General features: G+C 47.3%; 1 protein-coding gene across 3 annotated transcripts; it reads left to right on the top strand.

The window, feature by feature from the left end:
• Positions 1 to 1,107: 1,107 nt before the first annotated feature.
• On the top strand, positions 1,108 to 15,699 carry LOC136631661 (cathepsin S-like). 3 transcript variants are annotated; one of them, XM_066605949.1, is made up of 8 exons: positions 1,108 to 1,255; positions 11,148 to 11,289; positions 11,373 to 11,491; positions 11,776 to 11,931; positions 12,635 to 12,856; positions 12,936 to 13,101; positions 14,729 to 14,834; positions 15,494 to 15,699. In XM_066605949.1, exons 1-8 carry the CDS (start codon positions 1,232 to 1,234, stop codon positions 15,591 to 15,593), a joined length of 1,035 nt encoding a protein of 344 aa, XP_066462046.1. In that variant the 5' UTR covers positions 1,108 to 1,231; the 3' UTR covers positions 15,594 to 15,699. The 3 variants fall into 3 exon arrangements, with proteins under 3 accessions (XP_066462046.1, XP_066462048.1, XP_066462047.1); XM_066605950.1 differs by lacking the exon at positions 1,108 to 1,255 and adding an exon at positions 10,654 to 10,922; XM_066605951.1 differs by lacking the exon at positions 15,494 to 15,699 and having other exon boundaries at positions 14,593 to 14,759.
• The last annotated feature ends 533 nt before the right edge of the window (positions 15,700 to 16,232 follow it).

Genomic DNA, 16,232 nt, shown 5'->3' with positions numbered 1-16,232 from the left:
ATCCGCAAGATTCAAAAGGCCTTTGGGGATGAAGTAATGGGCACCACGCAGATCAAGGAGTGGTCCAACCGCTGCAGAGATGGACGCACATCAGTGGAGTCAGGCTCCCCCTCTCCGGGGGACTTCTGGTTTTCCCCCAAGCTGACAATACCCTGAAATGAACCAGATTTCAGTCCAGAGACGACATCATGCAGAATGCGAGGGCCCAGCAACACCTCATCGCGAGAGGCATTCCAGCACTGCTTCCGGCAGAAGCCTTGGGAGAAGAATGTGGCTGCCCGAGGGGACGAAAGGAGATCAGTGGAAGATCGTTGGATCTGAATGCAAATATTTTTTATGAATTAAGGTCGGATACTTTTTTGAACATCCCTCGTAATACAATAGGCCCAAGGAAAAGGCTGGGGTGCCAGCCAAGGCGCTGAGGCCTCTTCATCCAGGAGGGGTGCCGGTAGGCAGAACCCTACAGATCTGAAACTGATGACTCAAGTCCCTTTTATGATTTTGTGAGCAGAGAGAAGCAAGGTGTAGCGGGTAGTTAATGGTGACTTAATGAGTCATTTACATGTTTCAAGCTATAACTTGTCAATCAAATAGCTTAAAATGTGTAAGAGTGCCTTTACCTCTCTCTGGAGTTGGTGGAGGCCCTAGAGTTAGTTGAGAGAGGGGCCCTGATAAGTTAGAGGTTGGCTGAGACTTTTACTATTGATGAGCTATCCTCAGGATAGGTCATCAATAGCTGATCGTCGGGGGGTCTATTGCTCAGAATCCCCACTGATCAGCTGTTCCCCGGGCCCGTGGTCAGTGTAGACGGCGCTGGAAGCGGAGAGCGCTGTCAGCATTGCAGTGACCCAGTTTGGTACTACAGGCACCGCTACTATGGAGTTCAATACCAAGCCGGGCCACTGCAATCCCGACAGCGCTGTCTGCCTCCAGCACTGTCTACACTGACAGCAGGACTGAGGATCAGCCGATCGACAGCGATCCCGACCAGTGGACCCTCTCTGATCATCTATTGATGTCCTGTCCTGAGTTGGACAAAGCCTTTAAAGGGCCCCATTAACACCTTTAATTTGGCCTTGTACATTACAGGCGTATCATGATCAGTGCTTGTGTCCATTTAGGTGATTTCGGGCTCAGAGCGATGAAGACTGGAAGTTTCTGAATATTCAACCCACTAGACGATATCTGGCTCCTTGAAGATGGTTATCTCTGTATGGAATGACTCTTCTTGATGAGAGTCTCTTATGTAAAGAATGTAAGAGCCTCTTAGTATGAAGCTGGCAGACATGTTGATTTCTTCGTTTGGCCTTGTGTGACCCGATAGATCCTCAAAACAGTTAAAACGAGAAAAACACAATATCGCAAAATTCTACATATTTCAGTATGAATAACGTGGACCCTTTATTAGTGGACAGGTAACCCTGATTTTGAGGTTGTGATGGCATAAGAATACTTGGGTCTCCACTGCTCCATTGGAGACCCAACAGCCACAACTACTGGACAACCAGCATTACCAATATGGACCTGCAGTTGCCCGTCCGAGGCCACATTCACCCCCGCGTTCAGCTTCTGGGATAGTTTCCGTTGTTCAGTAGCTCCGTTATAGGAACGGGACAAAGAAAATACCAGAATCGCCGGATACAAGCCGCATCGGACAGACCTCATTCGCTATAATGGAGTCTGTCCAGCTTCTGGCATGCCAAGCGGCATTTTCTTGGCCAACAGTATGCTGCGCTACTTCACCGGTGAGTCTGTGCTGGAGGATTCGTCGGCGGGTTCTTCAGGAATAACCCTCCATAGCATGGAATGGAAGAATGATTCTTCATTCACATGAGTGGAAACCAATTGCCGTTTCCAGTCGCTGCTGAAAAAATCGCAGTATGCTCCATTTTTCTGCACTTTCCTCACAAACGGAAACCATCCGACCCGCCGCCCATCCGCAATTCACATTACGGACGAGCCACGAATTCTGCTAGAAAAGGAGGAATTAAAAATATATATATCTGTACTGTGCATGACTGACAGCGAGCCGTGCGGACCATCCGCAGCGCTGAAAGAAGAAAAAGAAGGCCGGTACGCACGGACGCCGCTGGTGCCAGGGCTGGATTCTGCATGCGTCATGCGGCTGCCGGGTGCATGCGGCCGAAGAGTTAACGGTAGAGCTTAATGCTACACGGTGCATTCCTGTTGGGTTGAATAATAAGCATGAGGCTTCATTCATACGAATTTATATATACGGCTATGTAGCCATGCTTTCACGCCCGGCTGATATACACGACCATCTTAGGGAGTGGATTTGAATGCATCCGTTCACACGGGCGAATTTGCGTCGTGTAAAAACGCTGGACCGCAAAAAATAGAACATACACAACCGAAATCAGCGGGCACTTTTGCGCTTGTCCAGAAAAGATAGTTCTGGTTCTATCTTTCAACCAATATACACCGGCGGCTCCCATAGACTCCTATGGGAGTTGGAGAAATAGGGAGGGGCAGGGAGTTTAGCAGATTATAGGCACCTGTATGTAGGCTTTTGAAGTCATTCTGACGATTTATGCCGAGCGAGGGATTTCCGGGCTGCGACTTTTTTTCTCGCTAATACTTCGCACCCGGCCTTGTGAATGGACGAGCAAACTATAATTATGCTCAGGACTTGATCGCGTGATTTCTTCATTCACGCGTATTAACGCCGCGGCTGGGCGCTCATAACTCGTCTGAAGGAGGCCCGATAGGAACAGGTAGTGGCATTAGGCTTCGCCATGCCCCCTCCAATGTAGGCATGCAATTACCAAGCTTCTCGCAGGCTCTGCGGATGGTAGACATCTTGTTGAATGCTGAACAACCTCTTTAAATGGATGCTACACTCTGAACAAACTTGTGTTTATGTGATAGCACTTTATTTACCTAATATGCTGTATTTGTGTTCAAAAATCCCTCTAAAAGACTGAACACTAGGGGTCTCCCTCCCTTCCAATTTGCTTGCCATGGCCTGAAGTCCATCTCATGTAATTACAGGAAGTGTGGGGGTGGGGTTGGCTCATTCTGCACCTAGAAGTCTATGGAGAAGGTGACAATCACAAAAGCTCACGCCGATGATACTGCCACTAATGGTGTTTGCTGTGTCACAGCTACTGCAATCACAACTACTCTGCTTAATACTGCTGTACAATGTTCTCCATGATGCTATTACTTATAAAGGGGTGCTACAAGGAGATAGATAAGAAGTACAGTGTATGGAGACATCATAGAAGCAGTCTGCACCCTCCAGCTCACAGATAGAGAAGAGATCCTGCTCTCCTATGTGTGTAGTGTATGGAGACATCATAGCAGCAGTCTAGACCCACCAGCTCAGAGATAGAGAAGACATCCCGCTCTCCTATGTGTGCACTGTATGGAGACATCATAGCAGCAGTCTACACCCACCAGCTCAGAGATAGAGAAGAGATCCTGCTCTCCTATGTGTGCACTGTATGGGGACATCATAGCAGCAGTCTACACCCACCAGCTCAGAGAGAGAGAAGAGATCCTGCTCTCCTATGTGTGCAGTGTATGGGGACATCATAGCAGCAGTCTACACCCACTGGATCAGAGACAGAGAAGAGATCCTGTTATGTGTGTGCAGTATATGGATATATCATAGCAGCAGTCTACACCCTCCAGCTCACAGATAGAGAAGAGATCCTGCTCTCCTATGTGTGTAGTGTATGGAGACATCATAGCAGCAGTCTAGACCCACCAGCTCAGAGATAGAGAAGACATCCCGCTCTCCTATGTGTGCAGTGTATGGAGACATCATAGCAGCAGTCTACACCCACCAGCTCAGAGATAGAGAAGAGTTCCTGCTCCCCTATGTGTGCACTGTATGGGGACATCATAGCAGCAGTCTACACCCACCAGCTCAGAGATAGAGAAGAGATCCTGCTCTCCTATGTGTACAGTGTATGGAGACATCATAGCAGCAGTCTACACCCACCAGCTCAGAGATAGAGAAGAGATCCTGCTCTCCTATGTGTGCAGTGTATGGAGACATCATAGCAGCAGTCTACACCCACCAGCTCAGAGACAGAGAAGAGATCCTGCTCTCCTATGTGTACAGTGTATGGAGACATCATAGCAGCAGTCTACACCCACCAGCTCAGAGATAGAGAAGAGATCCTGCTCTCCTGTGTGTACAGTGTATGGAGACATCATAGCAGCAGTCTACACCCATCAGCTCAGAGATAGAGAAGAGATCCTGCTTTCCTACGTGTACAGTGACATTGTATTACAAGTTGGCACCCAGAGATATAGCAGAGATCCTGCTCTCCTACTTGTGTAGAGCGTGTGAGACTACTTAGCAGCAGTATCCACCCAAAAGCTCAGAGAGAAAGATTGATCCTGCTATCCTAGATGTGAAGTGTATGAAGATATCCGAGCAGCAGTCTACACCCACCAGCTCAGAGATGGAAAAGAGATCCTGCTCCCTTTTGTGTGCACTGTATGGTGACATCATAGCAGCAGTCTACACCCACCAGCTCACAGATAGAGAAGAGATCCTGCTCTCCTATGTGTACAGTGTATAGAGACATCATAGCAGCAGTCTACACCCACCAGCTCAGAGAGAAGAGATCCTGCTCTCCTATGTGTACAGTGTATAGAGACATCATAGCAGCAGTCTACACCCACCAGCTCAGAGATAGAGAAGAGATCCTCTCTTCTATGTGTGCAGTGTATGGAGACCTCATAGTAGCAGTCTACACCCACCAGCCCTGCGAAGACTAAGAATTACAGATGGGTGAAAGCTGCAACGGCACAGCCATCAGATACTGCCAAGATGGAGGAACTGATAAAGCAGCTGGCACAAATGAACGTGCAGCAACAGCAAACGTTGGCGACCCAGCAAAAGATCCATGAGGAGGCCATGAGAGCTCAGGCCGAGACTAATGCTCTCCTGGCGCAAAGTGTGCAGAGGTCGTCTAGTTCGCTCTCCACCACCCGTACCGCGGTACAGACGGCCTTACAAAAGATGACGGCCACCGATGACATCGAGGCCTATCTCGCGGTCTTTGAGAGAGTGGCCGAGAGGGAGAAGTTACCGGCGCCTCAGTGGGCTGAGGTAGTAGCGCCTTTCCTGACGGGAGAACCCCAAAAGGCCTACTTTGACCTCGGTGAGCAGGATGCCAAGGACTATAATAAGCTCAAAGGTGAGATCCTGGCACGCTTGGGCGTGGACACCCATGTGCGGGCCCGACGCGTACACGCCTGGACTTTCACGGACGACCTACCAGCTCGCTCCCAGATGTACGACCTGTTCCACCTGGTGAGAAAGTGGCTGCAGCCGGAGGAGTCGTCCCCGGCAGAGATCATACAGAAAGTGGTTCTGGATAAGTTTATACGCTCGTTGCCCCCCGCAATCCAGCGCTGGGTGGGACAAGGAGGTCCCCAGGACGTGGACCAACTCGTGAGCCTCGTCGAGAGGTATAAAGCCACGGAGGACTTACTGCAAGCCGTGCCTCCTGGACGTTCCAACCCCGGAAACAGCAAGTCGGCCGGAGCCCCTGGTAAGATTGTTCCATATGTAAGGGGTGTCAAAAGTGTCCCAAGGGGAGGCGGCTCAGAGGGGGATCGTTTGGGGCAGAGGAGGAGCCCCAAATGGACATTCAGGTCCCGGGTAGAACCCCAAGGAGACCGGGCCTCCATACGATGTTGGCGCTGTTATGAGCCCGGGCATCTTGCTGCCAACTGTCCACTTACCGTGGAACCAATGGACTGTGACTCTGCCTGGCGGAGGTCGATGTTCGCACGGCCAGTGTGTTCTGCAGAGACTGCGTCAGAGACTGATCGACCGTTATGTCACCTAAAGGTGAATGACTTTGCAGTGACAGCTCTGCTGGACTCAGGGAGCTTGGTTACGCTGGTGCACTCCAGCCTGGTCGATCCCACAACCTTCACCAGCCGTCGCATGGGGGTTGTTTGTGTGCATGGGGACAGCAAGGAGTATCCTATTGCCCTTGTACGACTTGATACTCCGTGTGGACTTGCCACCCATGAGGTGGGCGCCGTCAAATCCTTAATGCACACCGTGATCCTCGGGAGAGACTTTCCCCTATTTTGGGACTTGTGGCGACACCGAGGGTCGTCTGCGAATAAGGTTCATGATAATGCAAATGTGTATGATGTGTGTCCAGAACCGTTTGACCCTGAGGGTACGGTTCCGGCAGTAGGGGTGACCCAAGAGGATGGGGATAACTTTCCCTTAACAGTACTAGCGGGTGAGACAGAGGTACAGGACGAAGTGGTTGCTATGCCTGACTTAGAGGTCTCACGTGCCAATTTCGGAACTGAGCAGCTCCGAGACCCCACCTTAGTAAAAGCCAGGGTAAATGTTAAAGTGATAAATGGGGAGCCTCAATTCCCAGGGGCTGATACTGTGTTTCCACACCTGGCAGTCAACCAAGAATTGTTGTATCAGGTTGACAAGGTCCGTGGGGAGGTTGTGGAACAGCTGGTGGTACCTCAGTCCTATCGTAGGATGGTCTTAGACCTGGCGCACCAGCATGTGCTGGGAGGTCATCTCGGGAGCGAAAAGACTAAGGAACGCATCCTTCAGCGTTTTTTCTGGCTGGGGTACATGGTGATGTAAAACGTTACTGTGAGTCGTGCCCGGAGTGTCAAATAGCAGCTCCTATGCCCCATTACCGGAGCCCCTTAGTGCCCTTGCCCATCATAGAGGTGCCGTTTGAGCGGATCGCTATGGACCTAGTTGGGACCTTGGTAAAGTCTGCCCGGGGTCACCAACATATATTAGTGGTTGTAGACTATGCCACCCGTTACCCCGAAGCCGTTCCTTTATGCAATACGTCATCCAAGGGTATTGCAAAGGAACTACTTCACACGTTCTCCCGCACGTGCATACCAAAAGAGATCCTGACGGACCAAGGAACCCCCTTTATGTCAAAGGTCATGAAGGAATTGTGTAAGCTGCTGAATATTAAGCACTTACGGACCTCTGTGTACCACCCACAGACGGATGGTCTGGTTGAGAGATTTAATAAGACCCTAAAAAGCATGCTAAAAAGGTAGTCAATAAGGATGGGAAGGACTGGGACTGTCTGCTGCCATATTTAATGTTCTCAATCCGTGAAGTCCCACAATCCTCCACTGGGTTCTCTCCCTTTGAATTAGTTTATGGTAGACATCCCCGGGGGCTCCTTGATGTAGCTAAGGAGACCTGGGAGCACGAGTCCACCCCCTACAGGAGTGTTATTGAACACATCTCCCTCATGCAAGATCGAATTGCGGCGGTCATGCCCATTGTTAGAGAACATTTACAGCAGGCTCAAGAAACCCAAAGCCGGGTATATAACCGGTCCGCCAAGGTGAGAACCTTCAACCCTGGGGATCGGGTACTAGTGTTGGTGCCCACCCTAGAAAGTAAATTCCTAGCAAAATGGCAAGGGCCCTATGAAATAATTGAGAAAGTCGGAGAGGTAAATTATAAGGTATACCAGCCAGGTAGGCGGAAACCGGAAAAGTTGTACCATGTAAACCTAATTAAGCCATGGAAGGACAGAGAAGCCCTGACTGCAGTGAGCACCCCCCCCATGGTGCGGTCCCAGAGGTGTGTGTATCAGGGTCCCTGTCCAAATCCCAACAACAAGAGTCGAGGGAATTTATACGATGTAATTCAGATGTGTTCTCTGATATACCAGGGCGTACTGGTGTCATAAAACACGACATTATAACTGAACCAGGGGTAAAGGTTCAGTTGAAACCGTACAGGGTTCCAGAAGCCCGCAGACGAGCCATCTCAGAGGAGGTCAAGAAAATGCTAGACCTTGGAATAATTGAGGAGTCGAAAAGCGAATGGTCCAGCTCTATCGTGCTGATACCAAAACCTGATGGCTCTCTGCGCTTCTGTAACGACTTCCGGAAGCTAAATGACGTGTCAAAATTTGACGCATACCCAATGCCGAGAGTGGACGAGTTAATTGAGAGACTGGGTCATGCCAGGTACTTTTCCACTCTCGACCTTACTAAAGGCTACTGGCAGGTTCCCCTTACAGAGAGCGCGAAAGAAAAGACTGCGTTTGCCACACCAGAAGGGTTGTTTCAGTACATCTGCCTACCCTTCGGTTTGCATGGAGCTCCAGCAACCTTCCAAAGATTGATGGATGTCATACTCAAACCCCATCGGCAATATGCGTCAGCATATTTAGATGATATCATCATCTTTAGCGAAGACTGGGACAGCCATGTACCCAAGGTACAGGCAGTACTGAACTCCCTTAGAAAAGCAGGGCTCACAGCAAACCCAAAGAAGTGCGCCATAGGCCTCGAAGAAGCACGATACCTGGGGTATATAATAGGTAGGGGTATTATAAAACCCCAGGTCAATAAAGTTGAAGCCATTCAGGACTGGCCACAACCCACTACTAAAAAGCAGGTGAGAGCCTTTTTAGGCATTGTAGGGTACTATAGGCGGTTCGTGCAGAACTTTGCTAGCATAGCAGCACCCCTAACAGACTTGACCAAGAACAGTAAGTCAGTCATGGTCAAGTGGAACCCTGACGCAGAAAAGGCGTTCCAAGAGTTAAAACGGGCCCTCTGTAGACGTCCAGTGTTGGTCACACCCAATTTTAAAAGAGAATTTATTGTCCAAACAGACGCGTCCGACGTTGGACTGGGAGCAGTTCTGTCCCAAGAAGTAGAGGGAGAGGAACATCCCGTAATTTATCTGAGCAGGAAGCTCACGCCACCGGAAAAAAATTACAGTATCGTTGAGCGAGAGTGCCTAGCCATCAAGTGGGCCCTGGAATCCCTAAAATACTACCTGCTAGGTCGGCACTTCAGGCTGATCACAGACCACTCTCCCTTAACCTGGATGTCACAGGCAAAAGAAAGAAATGCCAGAGTCACTAGATGGTTCCTGACCCTTCAAAACTTTAGTTTTTCGGTAGAGCACAGGGCCGGAAAGCTACAGGGCAATGCCGATGCCTTATCAAGGACGCATTGCATGACGGCAAAAGGTGTCCGACCACACAGGCTCGAACAGTGGGGGAGGGTATGTGAGACGGTGACCGGCAAGGTGCTGGAGGGCAGGTATGTGTCGCCTAGGATGCTCTCCTATGCTGCCTTGGGGAGCGCTTGGGCAGATACGTGCCACCGAGCAGCCTGGGCTCGGTGGAGGAAGCCGGCAGTATAGTGTTAGTAGCATTAAGCTACTAACACGTTGTAGTAAGTGGCTCCAAGCCGCATAATCCGGGCTGGCTTTTCCTGGAGTGACCAAAGTGAAGGGTGGGATGGTCACTCCCACGTACCAGGTGGGGCTGGTACCAGGCCTTATAAAGCCTGGGCCTACAGGGCCTAGAGGAAGAGCTGAGACCTTTGCAGGTCTGAGAGTCCTGGCTGGCTGTGTGCAGGAGCCATTTGTTTACCAGTACGTAGACAGGGACGCTCCATGTATAGTAAGTGCTCGGACGAGCAGGATTTCCTTTATGTTTGCCTGATGTAAAGGCCTGTATTTTGCTTTGTTGGCTTAGAAATAAACCCAGGCAACGCCTGGACTAAAGACTTTATCCTATGTGTCACTGTCTCTGACTGCTTATGCCCAGGTTGCAACCGATCCTAAACACTAATCCCTCACAATGGGTATGCAATTTCAGTCTGTGAAAAATGCAGCATTTTCGCTGTGTGTATATACACGTATTTGGTGTGTAAGCATATTCAATGCATCTTTTCAGGGGCACCAAAAAAACTCAACAAACCACAATTAATGTCACGATTTTTTAATCACTACCAACATGCGTAAAAATGCAGTGAATACTCATACAACTGCATATCTGCTGCATTGTTACCTGATCCTATAGACTTTAATGGGCAATTTCAGTCTGTGATACAGACCCAAATGGGACATGCTGGGATTTATTTATGTGTGTCTGAATATCCCGCTGCAAATCAATGGGGTTTATGCTGTCCGTTTTATACTCTTAATACGGACTGAAAATACACCCATGTGAGTGAGCCCGGTCCATTTACACGGGACGACTGTCGGGCAAGTGTCCTCCTTCATGTTACACCCACGGCAGTTTATTCTGGAAGTCGAAAAAATAACCTATAACAAACACAGATATCAATCTTTATTAGTAGCAAGCATGAAATATATTTGTATCCCTCACAATATCTTAAGGCCCATTTAGACACAACGATTATCGCTCAAAAGATGTCTTTAGAGCAAGAATAGTTCTGTCATTTACAGCGCAAGGTGATCGCTCAAACGTTGAGGGATCACCTTGCACTCTTAGCGGAGGATGCAGAAGACAAGCGGGGCTGCTTGTCTTCTGCATCATCCAGCTGTTACCCGCTCGGAGTGCCCGGCTGTTATACAGAGGATGCAGAAGACACCACCACTATGAAGTGTATGGCGCTATACCTGGTATGCAGGGAAGAGGATGCAGGACTTACCTGACCACTGCAGCTTCTTCAAAAAGCTGATCAGTGAGGGTCCAGGATGAGGGACCCCCTATTAATCACATATTGATGACCTATCCTGAGGACAACTCATCAACTCATCAACTCAACACATCTGAGGCCTGGAAAACCCCTTTACACAAACAAGAAAATTATTCTGGTATTCGCCTCAATGTTATAGGCACAACTACATAGTGTAGGGTCTAAGCACCCCCACCCCACACTTCATTACCTGGCTCCACTTTGAAACTGAAATGGGAACTATCTGAAGTGTTGTGTCTAGATGATTGTCTTCAAGATTTCAGCAAGTAGGAAGCTTCTCTCTTATTCTTGGCATTGATGTAGAGTTTCAGGATAGATAAGGTAGAAGAAGGTTCTTCAAGCTCGCCAACCTTTCCAACATATAAAAAAGCGGGTTTAGCTTCTGAGGACATGAACAGTACCAACCTCTGTCAGCCACCACTCACATTGAGCAGGTAGGTCGGTCTTCACATCTATCTTCCAGATTAGCAACATATGAATTCCCTCCATTCTTCTGTTTCCATATCAATGTCCTACCTGATTTTTTGCAAAAAATGCTCCTTTGCTTTGTTCCTTGTGTGGCATTATACCTGATGATGCTAATTTTTGCTTCCTTTACGTGTTTGTGCACATGATTTACTCTTCCCCGTATAGATGTGTTTGTACATTTTTGACTGTAGAAAGCCATGCACTTCCGTGCGGTCCACCTTCTGGGCCTGGTGGCCATCATGATGCCTGTTGACTGCAGTCCCGACCCCAGTCTTGACAGCCACTGGTACCTCTGGGCTAAGACACATGAGAAAATGTACAACAACAAAGTAGGTCTTGTCTTATTTAATCTCAACTTGAAAAGATGGCGGTATTTCTGGCTGTGATGCCAACCTTGTGGCAAATGTTTCAGGTAGATGAGCTGAGAAGGCGTGTTATCTGGGAGGACAATCTGAAGTTCATCATGGTCCACAACCTGGAACACTCGTTAGGTCTTCACTCCTATGAGCTTGGGATGAACCATCTTGGAGACATGGTAAGAGTATTAGAGGAATGTGGAGTATAGAGGAGTACTGTTGAGCCTAGAACAAAGAATAGGACCTTCATAGGTGGATACAAGCTGCACATGAAATTATGATGACACTTAACTAGTTCATTATAGATGATTGCATCCCTGTGTTGCTCTGTACGTTGAAGATAAACATTGGCATGTAGTGGGGGCAATACACCAATGATCAGCCCTATTTCCATCCTTCAGTGCTACCTTCTGTGAGGATTTATCAAGCACTTTAAAAAAACTTTGCCCAATTTGTCTTACAGACTAGTGAGGAGGTGTTGGCGGCAATGACTGGGCTCAGACATGTAGATATTTCCATGTCTAATGACACAGACTTGTCAGAGAATGTATTAAAGTCAAAGGTACCCGAGTCCATAGACTGGAGGAAACAGAACTGTGTGACAGATGTGAAAGATCAGGTATGTACAGGTTATATTCTCCATGGTTATGACCACTAGGTTAACTTAAATCCCGAGCTTTAGGAACTGTGGCACATTGATACAAGTTGGCTCACCTATAATTGGGACACTTTCGGGCTTTAAAAAAGTTATACATTGACACTTGGGTTCCCCAGATAGGGAGACTTGGGTTCTCAGATAAGTGACCTACAAATACTTGGGTTCTAAGGTTTATAAAGCACAGACACTTGGATTCCCAGATCAGTGACGCACAGATGCTGAGATTCCCAGATAGGTATACTTGGGTTCCCAGGTAAGTGATCCACAAATACTTCAGTTCCCAGATCAGTGATGCACAAATACTTGGGTTCTCAGATCAGTGATGCACAGTTGCTGGAATTCCAAGATTGGTGAAGCACACACATTTGTGTTCTCAGATCAGTGATGCACAGACACTTGGGTTTCCAGATAGAGACACTTGGGTTCCTAAATAAGTGACTCCCAGATACTTGGGTTCCCAGGTTTATGAAGCACAGACACTTTGGTTCCCAGATCAGTATCACACCAAACCGTGTTTTCCAGAACATGTCCTACTGCTTCTGTATTGAGGATTGTAATTCTATCTTTGGTTGTCTTCTATCTTCAGTCCAACACAACGACAGCATTGACTTTCCCGTTTGTTGACTTGTGGCCACTTTACTTGACCTGTGTTCTTCTATCCCAGGGTATGTGCAGTTGTAGTTGGGCTTTCAGCAGTGTGGGCTCCCTGGAGTGCCAGTTGAAAATACGAAGTGGTAAGTTGGTTTCCCTGAGTGCCCAGAACCTGGTGGACTGCTCAAGCTCGTATGGGAACAGCGGATGTGCTGGAGGCTTCCTTGTGGCAGCGTACAGATACATCATCGACAATGGCATAGAATCAGATAGTACCTACCCGTATGAAGGACAGGTAATCCAAAGATGGAGTAGTGACGTCATCAGTGATGCTCAGAATGATACGACTTACTACTGTATAATCTTATTACTAGGATCAGACGTGCCACTTCAGTGCCACAAAGAAGGCTACGAGTGTTACCAGCTACAAGCAAGTGCCATTCGGAGATGAGAATGAGATGAAACAAGTCGTGAGCAAAGTGGGTCCTGTGTCTGCTGCCATTGATGCCAGCCGCAGATCTTTTTACCTATACAAAAAAGGTATCCAATTCCCACTATACATATGTGTGACCCATTATGAATATGGCTAAGACCCCCAAACCGGCGGCTGAGGGCATGCGGTAAACCACCGAGTGTAAGCTTGGGCCAGAGACTCCTCTGAACACAGTTTTTGTGCTTAGTGTGGTCTTGTTTTGGCAAATAGACTACAGACAAGACAGAGCTCATGAGGATCTACCTGTCCATCATGCCCCACAAACTCATGTCCCGAGGCTTGCTGCTTAACCCCTTCCTACAGAGGCCCTTTCTGGGTCTTTTTTTCTCAATTTTTTTCTCCTAACTTTCAAAAAAGTCATAACTTTTTTCCATTTTTCGGTGACATCGCTACTTCAGGGACTGCTTTTTGCGGGACGAGTTGTATTTTTCAAAGGTACAATTTAATGTACCATATATTGTGTTGGAAGACTAACAAACTTGTAAGTGGGGCAAAATGGAAGAAAAAGTGTGAAAATGAACCATTTTTGGGGTGTTTTGACCTTACAGCATTCACAGTGCAGTAAAAATGACGTAATCATTATTATAGTATTCATCATTATACCATTATGGTGTTTTCGAATTTATATAGTTTTTTTTATGTAGTACTGCTTAAAAAAAATTAAATACTTGAAAAAAATTGCTTTCTGTCACCAATTTTTGACCCCTCTAAATGTATTGTTCTATTATGTATAACGTTATTATTTTCCCGTTGGCGCAGCTGAGTGCGGCTCATTTTGTTTGTTTTTTATTCAGTTTTACATTCACTTTGTGGGATTAATAAGGTGATATTTTAGTACATCGGACTTTTGCAGCTGCTACACCATTTTTACTGGGAAAAGGAAAGTTTTTATGCTTTTTTTCTAATAATTAAAAAAATCTTAAACTATTTTTTAAACCATAATTTTTATAGTCTGCATAGAGGACTTGAACTTGCGATCATTGAATTGCTTATAAAGTATAATGCAGTACCATAGTATTGCATTATATTGAATGTTTACTAGCATTCTACTAAGACGTGCCTTAGACACGTCTTAATAGGCAATCAGCCATGGCAGCCCTGGAGGCCTTCAGAATGCCCCCGGCTGCCTTTACACCTGGAAGGCATCTCATGACCTCATTACAGGGCGACTGTTCTAGACATCTCAGTCCCAATCAGGACTTTTACATGCCGCTGTCAGTGTTTAAGGGGTTAACAGCTGTGATCGGAGGTATCTCTGGCTATTGCGGGTGCCTGTCAGTTGTCCATGATGGCTGATACCAGCCACATATGGAAGAGCGCAAGCCCGCTCCATATATGCCATATACTATGGACGTCTATATACGAGACTGCACAGGGCATATGTAGTTAGGACACATTCAGGTGGCTGTAAGGGGCCTTTCACGTAGGTAAATTTTACCACAAGTCACAGTATATTCCGCTACCGAGCCCACTTTTGTACTGTACATGTATGGAAGGGCTTAAAGGGATTTTTTTTTACAGAAAGTGCACCTCTCTAGTCTACAGGCATTCTCTGGTATTGCAGGTACCCAACAAGGATGAGCTGCAACAGCAGACCTAACGTTAGAGTGACCGGAAGGTATGTCTTGTACACCTACCTCTAATTTGTATAACAGCCCTCCCCTCTATTACTAGGTGTGTACTACGACCCACTATGCTCCAGCTCGCAGCCAAACCATGCCGTACTTGTCGTTGGATATGGCGCTGAAGATGGAGTAGAGTATTGGCTTGTTAAAAACAGGTAACAGTCGTATTTGTTGGGTTGATCTACCCTGTTTCCCTGAAAATAAGACATAGCAGGATTTTCCAGAATTTTTGAGGATGCAAAATTATTTTTCAGGCTTTTTGAGGATGCTTGAAATATAAGCCCTACTCCAAAATTAAGCCCTGCTAACAGTTAATTAAAAAAGTCAATTTAAATAGTGTCCAGGCAGCTACACATGTAAAAAAGTTAAACCTGTTTGAACAAAACCTAATATAAGACACTGTCTTATTTTCGGGGAAACACGGTATATCTTACTGTATGATACACGGTGGCCGCGGAATACTATCCTGGCACCACACTCGTATGAAAGCTGTCTGATAGAAAACCCTTTTTGTTGCCCATACCAATAAATCAGAGCACTGGGCTAATTTTCTGTGGCCCACCCTGTACTACAGAATCAATAATCGGGTCTTCAAGGGCCTATAGAAAGGATGGCCTAAGTCAACACGGTGACTTGTAGGGTGATGGTAGCTTCTCGTAAATGTAAGTCACTATAGAAGGATCTCTGTAGGCATCATCATTCTTTTATGCCCTGAAGTCGTCTACTGAGAGGGCCGGTGGGTGGAATAAGGATCACCGCGGGGGCCTATAGAGGGCCTTGAGTAGCAGCAATAATGCCGTTCTTTTCCTTCCAGCTGGGGCCCATCATTCGGAGATGAAGGCTACGTAAAAATGGCAAGAAACCATTACAACCACTGTGGGATTGCAAACTACGGCTCCTATCCAGTTGTCTGAAGAAATCTCCTCCTAATCTTGATTTTTTTAAAGGGGTTATATTATCTGCTCCTCCAATCTGCTGGTTCGGGGTCCTGGTTTTCAACATGCAGGACGGCCATCGCAGTCTTCCAACTTTTTTAAGCAACCCTCCAGGCCTGGAGAAACAAAGATGGCCGAACTGCTTCTCTGACTACCTGATGCACACCGTAGTCTAAGACACTACATGCTGCTCTGACTGGCCGGCACCGCTCACATGGGCAGCACTGGCCAATCAAAGCAGGGGTAGTGTCTTAGACTAATGATGTATGCTAATATACAGAGTGCATCCTGTAGTCAGAGGCTGACCATCTTTGTTTCTCCAGGACTGGAAGGTCGCTTTAATGAGTCGGAAGACTGCGGCGGCCATCCTGCATGTTGGTGGAGGGGCGGATGCACAGATGTTGTGAATGAGCGCAGGTCACTATGGCGCCCCTTAATTCCATTGTACACGCAGCCGCTTTTCTTTGCTGGTTCACATTTTTACTTGTCTTTTCCGACTTTTAGGATCTGTTAAATTTGTTATTTTGGGAGCCACTCCCTCACACGGGCGTACGTGTCCCATATATTACAAGTACAGGCGTATTTGCTGTACGTGAAAAAAACCCAGGCGTCACAAAA

This window comes from Eleutherodactylus coqui, chromosome 6, assembly GCF_035609145.1.
Source record: "Eleutherodactylus coqui strain aEleCoq1 chromosome 6, aEleCoq1.hap1, whole genome shotgun sequence".
NCBI classification, from domain to species: Eukaryota; Metazoa; Chordata; class Amphibia; order Anura; family Eleutherodactylidae; genus Eleutherodactylus; species Eleutherodactylus coqui.
The sequence above is the reverse complement of the archived record's forward strand: the minus strand, read 5'-3'. Positions and strand labels throughout refer to the sequence as shown.